Below are 21,180 nucleotides of genomic sequence, written 5' to 3' on the forward strand. Positions count from 1 at the left end.
GAAAGAAAGAGAGGAACAGGTGGAGGGTAAGTCGTTTTACTGGTGGCATGCCTGGCAGTGGCAGCAGATAATGACATCAGAGGAGGCTAGGTCCCTGAAGGCAGGCTAGTGGGGCCTCCTGTAAGCTATCATCCCTCCCTTTTTGTTTAATAATAAAAAAAAAATGACAGACTTAGGATGGGGTGGTTTTCTTCCACTGTTAGCAGTGCTAAGCTGCTGTGTGCCTAACGCTGTTCATGCTTTTTTGATTTGTTGTAGCCTTTTGTTTTATTTTAAGACTGACTCACTCTGTAGCTCTGGCTGCCTCTAATCACAGAAATGCGGATTTTCTGCCTTTTTAATGCTCAGACTAAAGGCGGGTGCCGCCACTTACATCTTCTGTTTTGATTTTGTGTCTTTGAGACGGGGTTTTACGGCCTCCAACTTTGTGTGTTCAAGAATAACCTTGAATTTCTGATCTTCCCACTCCCACCTCCCAAGCGCTGGGATTACAGATTTGTGCCACCACACCTGACTCGTTTCAAGTGCTTTCATTAATCTACTCACGCAAGTACGTGAAAGAGATCTTCTCAACCCCTTTAACAGTCAGGACCACTGAGGGGCTGGATTTAATTATCTGCCTAAAGCTGCCTCTCAAACCGGCTGTTAAACAATGCACTTAGCAAAACCCTGAAACTGCGTAAGTGCTTACTAAAGTTTTTTGTTTTGTTTTGTTTTACAGGCACTAGAATTTTGGTTGTTAGTTGTTTGTTTTAAAAACTTGGGCCAAGCACAACTTAACCGCTCCAAGAAGCGACGCCTGCTGCTGCAGGAGGGCCCGCCCTCGCGCGCGGGCGCAGCCGGGGAGGGGCGGGGTCAGAGAAGGCGGGGTCTGGGAGGGTGTGGACAAGAGAAGCCACACCCCCGACACCTGCGACAGGTGGAGCGCGCGGCGCGGGGCACTCGGCCATGTCCGCGGACGCCTGCGCGCCGGACTCCGGGCCCAAGGCCGGCTCGGGGCCGGGGCTGGTGCGGGAGCCCGGACGGGGCTCCGAACCGGGCCAGTTGTGTCCGGAGCACGGCGAGCCTCTGAGCGGGTTCTGCCTCTCGGAGCGACGGCCGGTGTGCGCTGTCTGCGCCGGGCTGGGCGGCCGCTGTCACCGGCACCGCGTTCGCCGGGCCGAGGAGCACGCCGAGGAGCTGAGAGTGAGCGGGCATGGGGCCGGGAACTGGGGTGTCTCTCTCTCGGGGCGGGCAAACTAGTAGGGACCAGGGACCAGGGGAGGAGAAGGAGAGCTTCTGTGGCTTTTCTTGCAGAACCAGGTGGTTAAAGGCGTGACCTCTGGAGTAAACTGGATCCAAGTTCGAGTCCTACCCCCTCCCTGTGAGTCACGGAACCTAGCTTGGTGTCTTTCATCAGTAGTTTCGGGGCATTCTTAATACCACGTGTTTGTTACAGCTGACCTCAAAAGAACTCAGTTCCCTCCTCACTCCTTGACCCAGAGCCTCCTCCTCTCCCCTCAGGTTTCCTGGTGAAGGATCTAGTTCCCTTCCAAGCTGGCTATGACTGAAGTTGACGGATGGGGTGGGGAGAATGACTGGACTCTCTCTGTCTCCTAGGGCCTCCTCATCTCCTGGCTCAGCGTGGCTCTAGGCTGCTCAATCTTCCTGTTACACCCCAACCCCCACTCTGTTCCCTGAGCTGCTGAGATTGGAGACCAAGTCACCTTGGTGCCGCCGTCTTCCTTTCATTCTAGCTGTGGCCCCTGAGGAACTCTTTTCAATCTGATAAAACAGCTTAATTCTCCGAGCCCCTCCCTGGCATTGAGCCCTGCTGTGCACTGAGAACTGTCGCTGGGGACATCACTTATTCAAACCAGATTGTAATAAACACACCTTACTGGAAACTGGGGCCAGCAGGGTTCAGTTACTCAGTGATGATGAAAATAAACTCGAGTAAAGTTGATATAAATCAGCTTGCATCATGGGTAAGGATTTCACAAATTCCTCGGGACTTAGATATTTGTCATCTCATTCCATCCCGTCTGGGCTTCTGAAGCATGGGTTCTAACTCGGGTTTTTCAGATGAGGAGAAGGAGGCCCAGAGCAGGATGGTAACTCCTCCCAGACTCCTAATGTTCAGGGCTTAAGAGGGCAGATTCATTGACTGGGCAAGAGGAAACCATTGCTTGACCTCAGTGGTTAGGAAGAGGAAGTGACTTCATGGGAAACCTTGAAAAGTAGCCATCATGCCTAGCTGAGCAGTGGGAGGGGTGAAAGCTGGGCAGCATGGCAGGCTTGCTACTGTGTCCCAGCTGCCTTCTTTGGGCCACCCTAAGACCTTCCACTTATGCCTGGCCTTGGCTTAAGGGAAGTGAATCTTGCCCTCTTTCAACCTTGTACTTTAGAGGTTGTGGTTTTTTGTTTCCCCCCGCCTCCCTCGTTCAACCAGAGCCTCGTGAATTTTAGAGCACCGAGCTACAACCCCCGTCCTAGAGCACACAATGCCTTCAGCACACTTCTCTCCCTCCATCCTGCAGAGAAATTGCCTCTGGAGCATAATCATTAATGACCTGGACAAAATAGGACCAGCTCAACTGCCCTTAGCTTCTGGATTTGTGCCTTTAAGCTAGTTAGAAGTTAGGCTCAAGTTAGGAACCAGCCTAGGTACTCATTATTGGGTGGATGGATAAGAGAAATTTGAACATATTTACATATATAAAAACACTAGAGTGTTATTTCAGAATACAGAATAAAATTATGTGATTGGCAGGAAGATGGGTAGGCACGGAGACAACCACATTAAGTGAAACAAGCCTGATTCAGAAAGACAACTGTCACACACTTTTTTTCTCACACATGGAACCTAAACACAAGCCGTGAAAAGACAGCATGAGTTGGATGTGGTGGCACACTCCTGCACTAGTGAGGCAAAGAGTGGCAAGTATGAGGCCAATTTGGATTTCATAGATCTAGTCTGAGCATGTGGGAGGTAAAGGCAGGTGGATCTCTGAGAGTTCAAGGCCAACCTGATCTACAAAGTAAGTTCTAGGACAGCCAGAGCTACACAGAAAAACTCTGTCTTAATTTTTTTAAAAAAGATTTATTATCTATACAGTGTTTAGCCTGCATGTATACCTATGTGCCTGGCACCAGATCTCATTATAGATGGTTGTAAGCCACCATGTGGCTACTGGGAATTGAACTCAAAACTTTTGGAAGAACAGTCAGTGCTCTTAACCGCTGAGCCATCTCTCCAGCTCTCAAAACATTTCTTAAATAATAAAAAGGAAAAAAAAAAAAAGAGAGAGAGACGTGAAACTTAGAAAAGGGGGGCATTAAAGAAGAGAGGATGAGAGTTGGGAAAGGGAGAAAAGGCATGAAAGGTGGCTGTGATAGAAGGGTCACGGTGGAATGTTCTGTATAATTAGTGCATATCATAAAACATTCAAGAGAAAAGCTCAGCTCAGCCCTCGCAGTCCCCGGGTGTGTGACTCCAGTGGGAAGGAAGGGCTCCTGGAAGAAGCCGCTGGATTGCCTCGTGGCAGGTGGCACTGACATTCTTAGGGGCATGATGGAGGGACCGATGCTTAGAAGAGCTCTAGCTGTTACCTGCTGGAAAGGAGTGGGAAAGTCTGGCTCCAGCCACGTCTCCTAGAGTGAGCCTCTTTACCATCCACCTCAGCTTCCTCATTTCCCTGTTCCTTTATGGTTGATGCCAGTGCCTGTGGGAACTGAGGACTGCTGACTTGCTTGTGGTCAAGGCAATGAGGGTTCCTCATCAGTTAATATTTGTTTAAGGCCTTTATATATAGGAACTTCATTCTAGATGGTAGGTCAGAGGCCAGACAGTGATGATTTTGCTCCAGTAGTAGGGTCACAGAAATATGTATAAAAAGTAAGAGAAATAAAATAAAGCAGGGCAAAGATAGCGCTGAGACAGGTAGAGCATCTCTGAGGAGGTGGCCTATGGGTGGATTGAGGGAGCAAGATAATCAGCAGAGACTGTGGCTGAAGTTAGAAAGAACAATAAGCCTGAGGCCTTGAGACTGGATAAATCTGGTGTTTTTGAAGGGTGGAAAGAAGGTTAATGTGAAGTAGGAGGTAACAAAGAGTTGTGCCAGGTAGGACCTGTTGGCTAAGAGACTTGTTCTCGCTGTGACAATATTGAAAAATCATTGAGAGGTTTTGAGCTGGACTTGGCCTGTACTGATTGCCTCAGGAAAAACGGCTGTGGTAATGGGGAAGTTTGAAGGTTGGCAAAGGAGACCTAACTTGGGAGTTCTCACAGGGTTCCTCTGAGGTGATGACCAACTGGGAAGAATAACAGTGGGAGTAGTGAATGGTGAGGAGAGGAGAGAGAAGGGATGGGTAGTCCCATCAAGACCCAAGTGCCTTTTGGGTTTTTTTGTGGGGGGAGGAGTTCTGGGGGGTGTTTGAGACAGGGTTTCACTGTGTAGCCCTGGCTATCCTGAAACCTACTCTGTAGACCAGGCTGGCCTCAAACTCACAGAGATCCACTTGCCTCTGCCTCCCACCCCGCGTGCTGGGATTGAAGGTGTGTGCCACCAGTGCCCAGCTAAGACCCCAAATGAATTACTGGAATGGGGAGTCCAGCATTAGTGAGCTAGAAGAAAAGACAAGATTAGGCATATACGGGACATAAAGTTTTGGGGGTAGTATCATTTTTGATAATGATGATATCTGGCTTGGACCTTAGGAGTGGGTGGTTAAGGGTGGAACATAAGAGAGAAGTCATACAATGAGTGAGTGGCCCGTGTGCTTGAATAAAGACATGATAAGGTCATTTGTGTTGCAGAACAAGATTGTGGACCAGTGTGAGAGGCTGCAGCTACAGAGTGCTGGCATCACTAAGTATATGGCGGAGGTCCTGCAAGGAAAGAGCCAGAAAGCAGCGGTAATTCTCTCTCCTTTCTGCACTGCGTCCTCCTAGGATCAGAGCTTAGCCCAGGTCTAAGCTGAGATCCCTGACTTACAACCTCTTGGTGCTACTGGAGGAGCCGGCTGACTGTCTCCTTCACTACACAGATACAGACTAGAAAGCAGCGTTTTTGGTAACTTTGGGTCAGAAGGTCAGAAAGACTAGTACTTTTCCTTCAGCAAAAATTTTAGATGTATTTATTTTATGTCTTATTTTTTGCTTGCATGCATGTATGTGTGCCATCTGATGTGTGCCTGGCACTCGCAGAGATCAGAAGGGGGCATTGGGTCGCTTAGAACTGGAGTTATAGACTGTTGTGTGCCACCATGTGGGTGCTGGGAAATGAACCCAGGTCCTCTGCAAGAGCAACAAGTAGTCTTAACCACTAAGCCATCTCTTTAGCCCCAACACTTATATATCTTTTACTATGGAATTATTTTGTGCCCATCCCTAGAATTATGAAAATCCTTGGGTGTTCTTACATGGTTTACTCATTTTTTTAACCAGCCTGAAGCATTGAACCCAGCCAGGGTCAGGTACATGCTAGGCAAATGCTCTGCCGTTGGTGTGCATCTCTAGGATGTGTGGAGATCTTATTTTGTTTGGTTGGTTTTCTTTATTGAAACAATGTTTTGTGTAGCTTAGGTAGGCCTCAGACTTGCTGTATAGCCAAGGACTGATCCTCCTACTTCTGTCTCTGGAGTGTGAAGATTACAGGCAAGGGCCTCCATGCCAGGACTCTTTGAAGTACTCTTATGACAACTTCAGGCAGTAGGTGGCACTGAGCATCCCTATGTGAAGATGGGGAAATGCGTCTTACAGAAGTTAGTTGACTTGCCCAAGGCCCCACTGCTTCACTGGAGTCAGTTCTGTGTCCTGGAGCCTCTGACTCTCAGGTCGCTGCTGCTGCTACGTCATGCTGCTGATCTGTCTTTTTTATTTTTATTTTTAACTTTTTGTCCTATTGCACTGTCTAAACCTTCAGTACAATATAGACTAGATGCTACAGTATCGGATCCTGACTTTAAGTGGAAGACTTCCAACATTTCTCTGTTTCTTTAGCACATTCTTACTGAGCACTTCCATTTAACAGGCGCCATTGGCCTGTGTGCTAAGCATTTTGTAGTGACTGAAACATGAAAATGTTGTTTTCATGAATGCTACATTTTATCAAGAGAGATGGACAAGAAAGAATCCGATGTATGTTATGTCAGAGGGTGACACGTTCTTTGAAGGAGAGGGAAATAGAAGGGGGACAGCATGTCTGAGGACAGGGCTTCAGTTAGTCATGCTGTGGTAAGGAATGTTCTCATTAGGAAAGGTTGGCATGGGGGCTGGAGAGATGGCTCAGAGGTTAAGAGCGTTGGCAGTTCTTCCAGAGGCCCTGACTTCATTTCCCAGCAATCATATAGTGGCTCATAACCACCATATAATGATATCTAGTGCCCTCTTCTGGTGTGCAGGTACCGGTACATGCAGACAAAGCATTGTATACATAATAAATAAAATGTTAAAAAGAGAGAAAGGTTGATATGTAGGGCTGGCGAGATGGCTTAGCAGGTAAACTGCTTGCTGCAAAAGGCCAGTGAGCTGAGTTTGTCCTCTGGGACCCACATAAAGCTAGAGCAAGAGAGCCAATCCCATAAAGTTGTCTTTCACCTGCACATGTACCCCACGGTGCGCACACGGCACATACATGCGTGCAGGCACACACAGCACACAAGAAAAGAAGGTTTGTGTTTGCTCAGAAACGTAAGGTGTGAACTAATGAACCACACACCTGAGAGAAGAGTGTGCAGAGAGGTTAGCGAGTACAAAAGCCTGGCAGAGGAGTAGAGTCACGGGAGGCTGAAGCAGCCTAAGAACAGATAAGGCAGCAACAAGAGGTAAAATCAGAGAGGCCAGAGGTTTGGGGAGAAACGGCTCGGAGAAGGAAAAGATTCAGGGATTCAGGGAGAAGTTGGGTCTCATCCTCTTGATCACAGAGATTCAAAGAGAAGCCACTGAAAAGCTTTTTTTTTTTTTTTTTTTTTAACAGAGTAAGGTGAAAAGCTTAAGTTTAGGAGCTACAGGGTAGCTCAGTAGTAAGAGCATTTCCTGCTCTTCCAGAGAACCTGACTTTGAGTTTGGTTAGTACCTGCTTTGGGTAGCTCACAACTGCACTTAACTCTGACTCCCAGAGATCCAATGTGCATGTGGCATACACACACACACACACACACACACACACACACACACACACACACGCACACTGGGGTTGGAGGGCAAAAAGACTGAGTTGTCTTACAACTATGGTAGGAAGTGAGTGCAGGCAGCAAAAGTGGAGGCCAGGAGACCAGATGGGAAGTGCGTTTATAATAATGCAGGAGAATCTGTGTGTTTCAGATGCAGGTGAGTTTCTTTGCTATTCTTTGAGCTGTTCTCTCCTCCACACTGGGTAGAACATGGGTCTTGGTTTCTTGTGTAAAACAGGGATGACTACTCCCCGCACTATACAAGGCAGGTCTTCAGGAACAGGGCCCAGGGAAGCAACTGGCTGTCCTTGGCCTGGAAGGAGGCAGGTCTACTCTGACTCATCTGGCAAGAGTCGAAGTGGAGGTGCGCTGTGCGGCACAGGGGAATAGTGCTAGACTGACAGCCAGGAGAACGGCTCACTGTGTCAGAGCTGGCGAGAGGTTTCCCCACTCAGTCACTGAGTCCACATTTGGAGGTTCCCACTGCATGGCAGACCCTGAGCACTGGGAGTGAGGAGATCATGCTCATTACCGTCCTTGTCTGAGGGTTTTCCTCGGAGCTCCTCTAGGGAAGGTAAATCTCTACTTTGGAACCAGCTGGAATGAACAAGCCTTGGAGGTAAGAAGATTTTGACCTTGGGGCAGAGTGAAATTTTAAGTAGAGCCTGGTTGGTATTGGTCTAGTTGATGAGAATGACTCTTTAAGGCCCTTCTGCCCTGTGATCACTGTAATCCCCTCCCTTTGTCTCTTGGCCACCATGTTTCCGACTGTGGAATAAGCAGGCAATTCTAATTGCTCTCTAAGCCTCCTATACTGTGGCCGTGACCTTCTGAGACATGGCATGGGCATTTGGATCTCAGGTTTTTCTCTCTCTTAAACCGCTTTTGGGAAATCTAAATGCTGGGATGTCAAAATAACTGGCTCGAGTGCCTTTATTCTCCTTACTCTGCCCATGGCCAACATTGTCAATCAATATTGGCATTGTTTCCACTAAGCCACAACTCTCCTGCTTGTGACTGGAACTGTGCCAGGACCTGACTCCTCATTTTACCTCTTGCCAGAGCATGGCCAGTGCAGCGAGGGAACTGGTCATCCAGAGGTTGAGTCTGGTGAGGAGCCTGTGTGAGAGTGAGGAACAGCGGCTACTGGAGCAGGTACATGATGAAGAAGAGCGGGCCCACCAGAGTATCCTGACTCAGCAGGCACACTGGACTGAGGCTCTGCAGAAGCTGGACACCCTCCGCACCAGCCTGGTGGGCATGCTGACCCATCTGGATGACCTGCAGCTGCTTGTAAGTCAGGAGAGGGTGAGGCACTCGAGGTTGGCCAGGGGGCCTCACATTTGGAGGCCTAGAGAATGTCTGGGCCTTTGGGACAAGGATGAGCGACAATGCTTGCTTTTACCATACTGTGATGCTTCTTCCATGCGGGCCCATCTATGCACCCCCTCGGCAAAGAACCCAGCGAAATCAGCTTGCCAAAAGCCCCTGCTACTGCCATCTGATGACCCTTGGCATTTATCAGATCCACATCTCCCTGAGTGATGTCTGATCACTCTGGCCTGTGTTCAGCAGGAATCCTGTTAGCTGGCTTTTGCCTGGATCCCCCTTCTCATCATTTCTGCTTAGTGGTTTTCTACCCACCCATTCTATCCTGTCCATGGCCATTGATTCCCAAGCTGTATTTAGAGTTGAACCCAGTCTCTTTTTCATTGACTGCAAAATCCCCTTGCAATGATCCCTATATCCATCTTCTTTACTATATTTAAGTAAATATCACTGACTCATTCAAAAAAAACTTTTTTTCGAGACAGGGTTTCTCTGTGTAGCCTTGGCTGTCCTGGACTCACTTTGTAGACCAGACTGGCCTCAAACTCACAGAGATCCTCCTGCCTCTGCCTCCCAAGTGCTGGGATTACAGATATGTGCCACCACGCCCTGATGACTCATTCAATTTTTAATATAAGATGGGAATAAATTATCTGAGTATTTTGGCATTTTATAACAATATACTTTCAATGGTAAGAAAATGCTTATTGAGTGCCTAAATGTTGTGTAGTGGGCAGAGTTATAGGATACAGCTACAATTGCTCCCAGCCTTACCCAAGAGATGAGTACATAAACTTACAAGTAGGATGCGTCACAGTAGTAGAGGACTCCCTTAGAGCCCTGGACACCCTCAAAGCAGTTGCAGTGGATCATAGATAGCTTACTGGCTGACTTAGAAGTAAAAAGAAAAGTACCCAGGTACAGGGATCTAGGGAGGTGGAGAAAGTTCAGCAGTAACCAGGGAGAAGGCTGTGCTTGGCATAGCCAAGGGCACCAATATTAAAAAATACATTCTTGGTATTACCAGACATAAGTGCAATTGATATTCAGTGTGTTGCTTTTCAAAGTACTTTATAGACATGCAGATGCCTCCAGTTTTGAGGCAAAACTGTAGAGCAGAGGAGAATGCAGAACAACCAGGCCAGCCCCCTGCCTTTCAAGTAGGGCAGCCATGGAGACTGCCCTAGATTGTGCGTTCATTCAGCTCCAGCTTCCAGGCAAGGGGACATTCTGTCCCAGCCACTGGGACAGTCACAATAAAAGATACAGAAAGTCAGCAGCCATCTAGGAGCGGGTAGTTTCCATGGCAGGTGGCAGTGGGGATCTGGGTCTGCGGAGGACGGTCCTGAAGTGAAGTGGAGGGTGCCCGGGATGCCTCGGAGTAGGGGCAATGGGCCATGTATGAGCCTGTGGACATGGGAGACAGCAGCCCGGAAAGCTCTGTGCTCGACCTCTGCCGTGGGGTCTGCACCCACACACGGTTGTATGCAGTGAAGTGCGCTGAGGCTGTGTCCACTTGCTGGGTTTGGCTGCCAGCCTGACCTTGTTTTCTTCTCTTGCAGCAGAAGGAGCAGGAGATTTTTGAGAGGTGAGTATGGTCCTGTGATTTGCTCAGGCGGTCACCAAGACCCCCGGACCTTCTTCCCAGGCCATTGTACTCCAGGTGTGTAGCTGAGCAACTTCCTGGGGCCTGGCTCCAAGGTCAGAGGTCATCCCCCTGAACCCCAACCCCGCCATAGCTTCTTTAGATCAATATAGAAAGTCAGCGAAACAATATTATTAGCCAGGGCTTTCCTAAACTTTACCCTACTTCAGCCACGGTCACCCTGGACAAGAATGCTGAGACCCAGAACTGCGGCCTGGATTCACCCGTCCCCTTGTCTCCTTTTCCTAACTTTCTGCAGTAAAAGAATCTTCAAGACTTAAGTCTGCATTGCCACTCAAATTTTCTATCTTCTTCAGTAGTTAAAAAATTTCAGCAGGTCTCTCTGGGAACTAAAAGGTTGAGAGGCCAGGGCCCAAGGAAATGGCCAAGTGGACAGAACTTGCCAGGCAAGGTGATAAGACACCCCACCAGGGTTGTTGCTTGGTGGTGTAGAGCTTCTGCCTAGCTTGTACAAGGTTCTGGGTTCAATTCCCAGCCCTCTCAAAAGAAAAGAAATTGAAAGTTAAAAGCAAGTCCTTATCAACTCTCCAAGTCTCATTTCCCTAGAGATATGGTTGGTTTCAAAGATGTGAATTTTTAAAAATGTATTTATTTATTTAGTTAGTTATTGTGCATATGGGGGGGGTGCATGTGGGTGTGTCATGGCTCATGTGTGAAGGTCAGAGGACAACTTGTGGGAGTTGATTCTCTCCGTGTGCCATGTGGGCACTGGGCACTCCACTCAGGTTGACAAGCTTTATGGCAAGCACCTTTATCCACTGAGTCGGCTCAGCTGTCTGAGATGTGGAATTTCAAATGTGGCTGTGTGTGTATTTACCTGTCTATGCTCGTGTGGAAGCCAGAGGTTGACTTTGAGTGTCTTCCCCTATCTCTCTCTTAATTAATTTTCGGGACAAAAATCCCATGCTGTACCTGACCTTACCACTCCCGCTACATTGGCCAACAAATACCCAGGATCCACTTGTTTCTATTTCCCCAGTGCTGGGGTCACAGATGTGGGCCACCTTTCACATGAGTGATGAGGATTCAAGCTTGGGTCCTCATGCTTGCATGGCTAGCACTTAACCCACTGAGCCACCCTGTCAGCACTGGTGTGTGTGTGTGTGTGTGTGTGTGTGTGTGTGTGTGTGTGTGTGTGTTTTATGCCTCCTTTTAACAATATATATTTAAACAAACACAGATGGGATCATTTTATACCTGTTGTTCTACCTGTTACTAGCCGCTTTAGAAAAAATTTTACATCAGTACATTTAGATATATTTTCCTTCCTGCTGTCTGTCTTCCTTTCTCCCTCCCTTCCTTCTTTCATTTTTTTTATTTTTAAGAAGGGTCTCACTATTTAGTACTGGCTGGCCTTGAACTCCTTGTGTAAACCAGAGTGGCCTCAGACACCAGGTGCGTGCCTGCCTCTGCTGCCACCGCCTGCATGCAGATTATAGGTGTGACCACCACATTTGAGTCACCTCACCCTTTGAAAGTCTGTGAAGTATCCCACAATGAGGGTGTCCGTTCCCACTCCAAACTCTCTCCCTGATAAACATCAATTCTATTAGATTTAGTTGTTCTAGTTTCTGTAGATGAATGTTTTACTCTCTGTGTACCACATGTGTTCCTGGTGCCTGTGAAGGTCAGAGGAGGCCACCAGATCCTCCAAAGCTGGAGTAATGATGGCTGTGAACCACCGTGAGTTCTGAATCAAACCTGGGTCCTCTGCAGGAGCCAGCTCTCCAGCTCACTTTCTCTGAATTCTGTTTTGTTTGTGGTGCTGGGATCCAACTCAGAGCCTGACACATGCGAGGCAAAAGTTTAGTCTTTTGCTTTTGAAACATAATCTCGTGTAGCCCAGGCTAGCCTAGAACTATGGGTCCTTTTCCCTCTGCCTCCCTCGTGCTGAGATTACAGGTTGGAGCCACCCAGTCATTCATTGTAAGTTTGACCTATTCCCCATACAGTTTCCCACACTTCCAGCGGTCTCCTTGTTCTGTTCCTCTCCATCATCATCTTCCTTTACCACAGTCTCTCCTTAGTATGACACAGCTTGACTTTTTAATTTTTAAAAATTAAACTCATCTCTAATTTCTTAACTTTTGAAGTATTTCAAGCCAGTGGCAAAGTTGCAAAAGTGGCCTAATGAGCTTTACTACAGGTCACTTTCTGCCACGGTGGCTCCTACTGTTGCTTTACTGCGTGTATCTCATCTCCCTGGACACAGTGTATGCAGACAACCTTTTTTCTGGCCTATCTTATGATATGTTACAAATAACGTATTTTTTGTGTAAGTACTTCAGTATAGCTCCTAAAAACAAAGACATGTTCCTATGTATCCCCAGTATAAAATTTAGAAAATTAATCATTGGCATAACACCATTCTCTATATAGCCCATATTCAAAGGTTGCCAGTTGTGCCAAAAACTTTTTTTTTTTTGAGACAGGGCTTTTCTGTGTAGCTTTGGCTGTCCTGCACTCACTTTGTAGACCTGGCTGGCCTTGAACTCACAGAGATCCACCTGCCTCTGCCTCCCTGAGTGCTGGAATTACAGGCAGGTGTGCTACTGCATCTGGCTTGCCAAAAACATTCTTAAAATGGTTGTTTTGTTTTCTCATGACTCATATGGTCTTCTTCAAGCTGAAACTGTCCCTTAGTCTTCAAGAGTTCAGACACCGTATAGAGTGTCATTCAGTTTGAGACTGTATCCTCACAGGAATAGATTTAGATTATCCATTTCTGGGGGTGGGGGAGGACATCATAACCCATCACATTGTGGGCTGTGCTGTATCTTGAATGAAGTGGTGGTTATTTCAGGTGTCATCAGCCAGACTCTTTGTTATGAGGTTATATTTTCTCTCTCATAGTTAATGAGCAAACTATGAGAGGCACTCTCTGTGTATGTTCCTTCTTGCCTTCCAGACTTTTATCCTGAGAGTTTGGCATCCATCGTTAGTTTCTGCCTGAGTTGTTAATTTATTTGCTAACTTATTCCCTCTCTTATTTAGAATCAATGCCTGTCACAGATTCTGATTTTATCTGATGCATGGTAACCATCACTGCCATTGTGGTGATTTTGATATTCAAATTGTCCTCCCCCCGCCCTCATTTGACCAGTAGAAATGGGCTTGTCTATTGGACAGGTCCTATCTTCTTTGAGCACTTTCTTACTGTAGCATAAAAAGATGTGGGAGGGCTGTCAAACTGGCTTAGCAGTTAAGAGACCTTTCTCTTCTTGCAGAGGACCTGTGTTTGCTTCCTAGCATCCATATCATTGCTAACAACCCATAATCTGATGTCCTTTTCTGACCTCTTTGGGTACCAGATACACATATGGTACACATACATACATATAAGCAAAACATACATACATATAAAATAAATCTAAAAAGTATTCTTCTTTAAAATACTGTTAAATTTTTATTTATTTTTATTTTATGTGCATTGGTGTTTTGCCTGCATGTATGTCTGTGAGGGTGTCAGATCTTGGAGTTATAGACAGCTGTGAGCTGCCATGTGGGTGGTAGGAATTGAACCCAGGTCCTCTGGAAGGGAAGCTCTTAATGAGCTGTCTCTTCAGTCCCCTAAAAAGTATTCTTAAAAAGGCTATCCCTGGCTTCATTGGGTTTTCCTTGCCCCAGCCCTGGAACCAGTTGTTTCTCCAGGGGTCTTACACTCATACTTATTAGGATAAGATATTTCCAAGCCAAGATGAGGCATTAAGCATTCTCACTGCTTCTGACATGTCATTGTGCCGGGCCCCGGGCCTTCAACCAGAGCTCGGGCATATGTGTAACTTCTTATGCATGATTTGTATCATACCTTCCAATTTCAGCAATGTTTCGCCTTTGCCTGCCCCCCATTTCGTAGTTTTTGCTTACATGAAGAACCCTGGCTCCCAGGCTGGGCCTGTTGGCACATGCATTTAATCCAGCACTTGGGAGGCAAAGGCAGATAGCTCTCTGTGAGTTCAAGGCCAGCCTGGTCCACACAGAGAGTTCCAGGGCTACAGAGAGAGACTTTGTCTCAAAACAAAAACAAAACAAAACAACAAAAAAGCGATAAATAAAAAAATAAGATAAAAAGAACCCTAGCTCCCAGCAAGGCTTTATTCATTTGCTCAGTCCTTCAGCACACACATCGTTGAATTATTGAGTCCATACTTCTTTCCCTGACAAACCTACCAGTAGAATTGAAGATTTGTGTGTAGTGCTTTGTGCTCTAGCTGAGGTTATTCTCTCTCAGGGGCTGTTGTCTAGGTGGAATCCCACTTATCTAATGAGAAATGCCTTTGTTGGCCCTGGTGTTTCCACATCCATGCTGGCTGGGCTCCGCGCTTGCCTAAGAGCGGCAACAAGTCCCCACGGCATAGATGGAATGTTCAGATTCCAGCCAGCCTTTGCTGTATTCGAGCCCCGCTGTACCTGGCCATTCCTTGTGTTCTCTACCATGCAGTAGCTGTACCTGGCCATGCCTTGTGTTCTCTACCATGCGTTAGCTATACCAGGTGGCTCTCTGGTGACTTCCATCCATGTGTGGGCTCGGGTCTGTCTTGAAAGGCAGCTTACTTGCTGGCACTGGCTCCTCCTCGTCTCCACCGGTTAGCTGGGGCTTCTCCGCATAGAACTGCCATGCTTGGAGAGCACAGGCTCTCTCTTGTTCCACCCACAAAGAGCCTTTGTTGCTAGGGCCTGTGGTCAGCATCTGCACTTCCCCATTTCTAAGGCTCTGCTCATCTCCAGCCCGGACAGTCAGCAACAGTCTCTCAGGGACTTTGCAAGCATCAGCCACACATTGCTCAGTGACCCGCCATCTTCAAAATTAGAGGTGGTAGGAAATTTCTTTCTGAGAAGCCAGGTCGGAAGACTGCAGAATGTTGGGATAAATTCCAACTTTTTTTCTCCCTTTGAGAATTCATTTCATGTCAAGGAAAAAAACAGTATCAAATGGTACTTGGGATCCATTCTGAGTTTGTTCTATTTTTTAACAAGGAAATAGGACTTGAGTCCAGCTCCCGTTTTTCTAAGGGCCTTTCATAAAGCTCTGTGCTTGTGTCAGATGCAATAACCACCACCTTCCCATCACAGTGAAGTTTAATCATGTATAGAAACAGTAAACACCGAAGCCAAACAGTTGGGGAAATGGCAACCTGCCCCAAGCCATTCCTCCCTGTAAGTTTTTTGTTTGTTTTTAATACTTATCTGATTTTTGTATATATGTGTGCACCTGTGACTATGTATGTGCACCACACATGTTCAGGGGAGTGAAGATATCAGAAGAGGGCATTGGGTCCCCCAGAACTGAAGTTACAGGTTGTGAGCTGCCATGTGAGTTCTGGGAATTGAACCAGAGTCTTCTATAAGAGCACCAAGTCCTCACGACCACTGAACCGTCTCTCCAGCCCTAGTTTGGTTTTTCTATTTGTGCGGGTGTGTGGTGTCTACATGTATGCTTGCATGTTTTTGTGTGTGTAAATCCATTGTGCATGTGCCATGGTATGCATATGGAGGTCAGGGAACAGTCAGATGCTATTTCTTGCCTTTCTTGCTGTTTCTTGTCTTGTTTGCGACAGGGTCTTTTTGTTGTTAGCCAGGCCTTCAGCAGGCTGGCTGGGCCTTGGGCTTCGGGTCTCCACCTCCCATCTTGCTTAGAAGCACAGGGACTCTAGGTGCATGCTAGCTCTCACACCCAGCTTGACATGGGTTCTGCAGATTCAACCTCTGGCCCACGACTTGCCCTGCAAGTGCCTGACCTGTTGAGTCACCTTCCCCGTTTCCAGGCATTCCCCCTTGCTGACTGAATGTCTCAGTGCTGTATGATCCTCAGGTAGGGGCATTTATGTTTAGGAGCCAAAGACTGGCTGGATCTTTGGACTAAACCAGAGAGACATTTGCTCTTGTAGTGAGTTTTGGAGGAGGTGAGACATTTTCTGGATAGCATAATAGACAGATGCTATCACACAGCAGATCTCTCCTGGAACCTACTCCAGCTCTGCTGTCAGCTTTCTGAGAGCACTCATTAGTCACTTTCAACCTGGAGCGCACTGCCTCCCGCTTGCCCCTCCCGAGATTTACTTATTTTTATCCTGTTTGCATGCTGTATGTGTGTATGTCGGTTGTGTACACATAGGTGCAAGTGTTTACAGAGGTTCTCTGATCCCCTGGAGCTGGAGGAACGGGGTGTATTGGTGCTGAGCTCTCTCCTGCCCCTACTTTTAATAGCAGCCCCAAGAGTGTATTTCCCTATAAGCTGTCTGCTTTGCCAGAATGAAGAGCCCTGGGGGCAACTAGCCACTTTCCCTTCTTGCTAATACAATCCTGTTGTCACTCTACTAGAGGAAGGATTTTGCTTCTGTCTTCCTCCCCTCCCCCATGCAGGTCCAGATGCATTTCCATAACCTTCCTGATTCTCTCTCTCTCTTCTTTTTCCTTGCATAAGGGCCGAGGAAGCAGAGGGCATTTTGGATCCCCAGGAGTCGGACAAATTAAGCTTCAGTGAGAAGTGTGCTTGGAGCCCACTACTGACTCAACTCTGGGCAACGTCAGTTCTCGGGTCTCTCTCAGGTCAGAGCTGCACGAGTCCAGCACTGTCTGCCTGCCTGCCTGTGTGTGTTGGGGCTGCGGGTGCTGCTCGGTCACACTGGGCATTAGTGCATCCTGTGGTGGTAGCCAGTGCTGTTGGAAGCAGGCTGCGCAGTAGGGCCAAGGTCGTGGGCAGAGCTGGGCGGTGGACTAGATCCTTTCCATGTCTAGGCCATTCCCGTTTCTCTGTGGTTAGGGTTAGGGTTAATTATGTTCCTTTAAGTCATGTCTTCATTACATCTTGCCTCTCAGGCAGCTCTTTAGTGTTTATTGGAAACATCAGGTTTCTTTTAAAAGTAGAATGACATCCACCTGGAGGGCATTAGGTCTACAATGAAGCTGCCTGGATTTGCCTCACTCACTCATTTAACAAACATGAGCTGACATGGTTGAGTGAGGCGATGCACACCTGTAGGAAGAGTCTGAGTCCAAGGCCAGTGTGAATAACTATCACCCTATCTGAGACCCTGTCTTAAGAGAACAACAAAACATGGACTGGTGGCAAATGTGGGCCTGGCCCTGTGCTGCATACTGGGGCATCAGAGGTGACCCTGACTGTCTCTCCCAGAATTCGCCTGGGTTGGATGGAAGCTCACCCAGTGGTGATAGTCATATATATATGCATTATATATATATAAGCATTAGCTTGTATGTTCTAGATTCTGGTATCCGCTGGTGCCTGATTTAGCTGTCAGTTGTTTGTTTAGCTAACTTCTGAGAACTGCTAATGTCATGTCCCCTACTTCCCAGGCTCTGCCTTCAGGGTATCAGCTCTGGAAGCCACAGATAGGATCAGCTAGAAAGCAGTATGATATTAGAATACTAAAATACTGGGTCTTCATTTGACCCTACCACCAACTTGGCATGAAAACTTGGGCAACTCGTTTCTCCTTTCTGGCCTTTATTTCTATCAGAGTTTGTAGATGAAGATTTTAGACCAATAACTACCGTTTTCCTGGCTACAGTTACTCAGCAAGTATTATATATGAGGCACTTAACACATACTATCTAATCCCCATGAGTACCTGATAAGTTCTGTAAGTGATAAGTCATATTTGGTTCCTACTTTAAAGACAAAGAAACTAGCCTGGTGTGGTGGCTCATACCTGTAATCCCAGCACTCAGGGAGGCAGAGGCAGGCCAGCCTGGTCTACAAAATGAGTCCAGGACACCAAGAGAAACCCTGTCTCAAAAACAAAACAAAACAAAAAAAAAAAAAACAAAAAACAAAAAAAAAAAAAAAAGAAGAAGAAGAAGCAGCTGAGGCTCAGAGAAAATAAATAGCTTGGCTTGCCTGAGGTCTCAGGGAGTGGCAGGAAAGCTTTGACTACCTCGTGGGACCAGATTAGGAATAGGGTTGGGGAAAGACCCTCGTACAACCTTGAGAACTCTTTCTGGCAGGCACGGAGAAGGTGTTTATTGATGAAAGGACTGTCAGCCCCTTACTGCATATGTCTGAAGATCGAAGGACCCTGACCTTCAGTGCCAAGAAATCCAAGGTCTGCTCAGATGGCCCAGAACGCTTTGACCACTTGCCCAATGCCCTGGCTGCCACCGCCTTCCTGGCTGGCCTCCATGCCTGGATAGTGAAAGTTCAGCACAGTCGCGCCTATAAAGTGGGCGTGGCTTCAGCTCAGCTGTCCCGGAAGGGTTCTGGCAGTGACTGCCGCCTGGGCCACAATGCCTTCTCCTGGGTTTTCTCCCGCTATGATCAAGAGTTCCATTTCTCACACAACGGACAGCACGAGCCTCTGGGGCTGCTTCGGTGCCCAGCACAGGTGGGTATGCTGCTGGACCTGCAGGCAGGAGAGCTGATCTTCTACGAGCCTGCCTCAGGGACGGTGCTTCACATCCACCGCGCTTCCTTCCCTCAGCCGCTCTTCCCAGTCTTTGCTGTGGCTGACCAGATCATCTCCATCATTCACTGACCCTCAGCTACGGTCAGTCCAGATCCACCTCCCCATCACCCTTGCAGGTCAGGCCACGCATCCAGCTAGTGTCCTTTTCTTCAACGATGAGTGCAGTGTTCCCTATGGGCAACTTTTGGAGATGTGGATCTCCTTCAGACTCCTTTTGATGTTGGTGCTGTGGGAGGATTCTGTTGCTCTCTTGGCCTTATTCTCTCAAACCCACCATGCTGTGCCCTTCCAAGGGTCTCATTAACCTGTGCCCCTGGCATCCAGCATGGTGCCTGGTGCCTGGCTAGTGTACAGAGAGGTACAGTGAGGGAGCAGATGGCTGGGTAGGCGGGTGACCAGTGGTGGGCAGATCCTGAAGAAGCACTGCAGCCCTTGGAGGTGCCTCACCGCAGAGAAGCCTGTGGTGAAGCCTCCCTCGCCTCTTAGTTAAGTATTTCTTGGTCTGTTTCATGACGCACCATGTGGAGAGAATATTTTTCTTGCACACAACCTTCCAGGCTGCTCTTGGCCAGAAAACTGGCCTGGGAGTGTCATGGTCTCTTCCCATGTTGTGTCCTATCTCCAGGAAACCTTCTTGCAGCACAGTTGTTGGCATCTGTCCCCAGGCCCTAAGGCTGAGCTCCAGCATGGACCTACTTGTAATAAGGGTGATAAACTTTCCTGCTGTCTGTGCTGAGCACCATGCATCATGACTCTTTTCTTAGGGTGGAAACCTGGGTTGAGAGCTTCAAGCCAGAAGAGCTGAGGGGAAAGGAGGGCTAGCCTTAATGAATGAATGTGACATTATTAAAGGTTTCTAAAGGCATACCGGTGTCTTTGCTGGTAACTGGCTCCATGCTGAATGGTGGCCTTAGCTTTATGCTTCGAAAAAAGTGGATCATGGCTCCAACCAGCTGAAAGCCATGCTACTGTTACTGGAGCCGAGAGTAAGGCCATTTCCTCGGCCATTTCCATAAAGAATTCATTTGAGAATAATGGGTCTTCTTGCTCGAAGCTTGTTGCAGGGCACTTGGCTAGCTGCCAAAAGCTCTGAGTTGAATCCCCAGCACTGCAGACAGAACAGTGTGAAAACCATTGGGAGGGGGTGGGGGGCAGGCCACAAAGTCTGCCTGTGGAACAATCGCTGCATCTGCCAGCCCCTTACTGCCATGAAGAATGTGGTCCCAGGATAACTGGGAGGAGGATCTTTGGAGAACAGTGTGTGTTCATATGTGTGTCTATTGGGGTATGCATGTATGTAGGTGCATGCATGTGGAGGCCAGAGGGGACAGCCTTGGGTGGCATCTTCGGAAGTGCCATCTCCTCTTTTGAGACAGTCTCCCATGGGCCTCATCAGCTAGACTGGCCAGTGAGCCTCAAGAAACTGCCTGTTTTAGTCTCTTCAGTGCCGGAATTCCAAGTGTACGTCACTGTACCTGTTAAGTTTATGTGGGTTTTAGGGGTCATATTTGGGTTCATGGTTGCAACAAGCACTTTACCAATTGAGCTATTTCTTTAGTCCCTCTTAGTTAATTTTTAATTTACTGTGTTTGTATGGTATGAGGGGGGAACTTGCATGCCATGTGCAGGTGTAGAAATCAGACAGCTCTATGGAGTCAGTTCTTTCCTTCCAACTCTGTGGGGTCCCAGGTCAAACATGAGGCATTACATTTTTTGTTGTTGTTTTGTTCTTTTGTTTTTTGAGACAGCGTTTCTCTGTGTAGCCTTGGCTGTCCTGGAACTTGCTCTGTAAATCAGGCTGGCCTCAAACTCACAGAGATCAGCCTACCTCTGCCTCCCAAGTGCTGGGATTAAAGTTGTGTGCCATCACTGCCTGCCTATCCTGAGTTTTGACAAGTGCTTTTTACCTGCTGAGACATCTCACTACCCTCTCCACCATTTTGAGTCTTTTGTTTTTAATGTTCTTTAGTGTGTGGCTGTTAGAGAATTTTCATTTTTTTAAGTTACATTCAATTACACGCATATGTGGGCACATACATGCGGCAGCAGTGGGAAAGTGAGAGGAAGTTTACAGGAGTTGTCTCTCCCTCCATCATGGAGGTCCATCAGGCTTTGCGGCAAGCGAGAGACTTTTTTGTTTTTTTCTTTTAGATATCTTTGTTTTACACATGTGGGTGTTTTGCATGCATATATGTGTGTACTCCCAGTGTATGCCTGGTACCTGCAAGGCCAGAGGTGGTACCAGTCTCCTGGAGCTGCAGCTGTGGGCTGCCACGTAGGTGCTGAGAATCAAACCACTGAGCCACCTCTCCAGTGAGCTCCCAATGCTCCTCACTGAGCCTTTACCAGGTCTCCATTTTTGTTTTCTTCACTCGGAAGACTCTACCTCTAGAATGCTGGGGTTACAGACATGTGCTACAATGCCCATATGTAAAGTGGAGGGGGAAGTTATGCCACCTCTGCCCCTGCTGGGTAGCTTTGAGGTACGTGAGGTAGGGCAGGCACAAGTAAAAAACGTGTTCTTTTTAAGGCTCAGTGTCCTCCACTCAAGGGTGTAGTGGACAGAATAGCCCTGCACCCTTACTCTCAAACTCATCTGACCCT

The 21,180-nt window shown here is 47.6% G+C and overlaps 1 protein-coding gene across 1 annotated transcript; it reads left to right on the top strand.

Annotated features, from left to right (window-relative positions):
• Positions 1–918: 918 nt before the first annotated feature.
• Bspry (B-box and SPRY domain containing) lies at positions 919–20,456 on the top strand. The gene is made up of 6 exons (XM_055611621.1): positions 919–1,185; positions 4,799–4,897; positions 8,218–8,448; positions 10,047–10,072; positions 16,575–16,699; positions 18,119–20,456. Exons 1-6 carry the CDS (start codon positions 949–951, stop codon positions 18,643–18,645), a joined length of 1,245 nt encoding a protein of 414 aa, XP_055467596.1. The 5' UTR covers positions 919–948; the 3' UTR covers positions 18,646–20,456.
• Positions 20,457–21,180: the final 724 nt, after the last annotated feature.

The sequence above is a fragment of the Psammomys obesus genome, unplaced genomic scaffold (assembly GCF_907164565.1).
Source record: "Psammomys obesus unplaced genomic scaffold, mPsaObe1.curated_primary_1811, whole genome shotgun sequence".
Taxonomy (NCBI): domain Eukaryota; kingdom Metazoa; phylum Chordata; class Mammalia; order Rodentia; family Muridae; genus Psammomys; species Psammomys obesus.

Coding starts and splice junctions, on each gene's coding strand:
- Bspry (XM_055611621.1), top strand. CDS start 949: ATGTCCGCGGACGCCTGCGCGCCGGACTCCGGGCCCAAGGCCGGCTCG. Junction 8,449..10,046: donor TGGATGACCTGCAGCTGCTT/GTAAGTCAGGAG, acceptor CTTCTCTTGCAG/CAGAAGGAGCAGGAGATTTT. Junction 10,073..16,574: donor GAGCAGGAGATTTTTGAGAG/GTGAGTATGGTC, acceptor TCCTTGCATAAG/GGCCGAGGAAGCAGAGGGCA.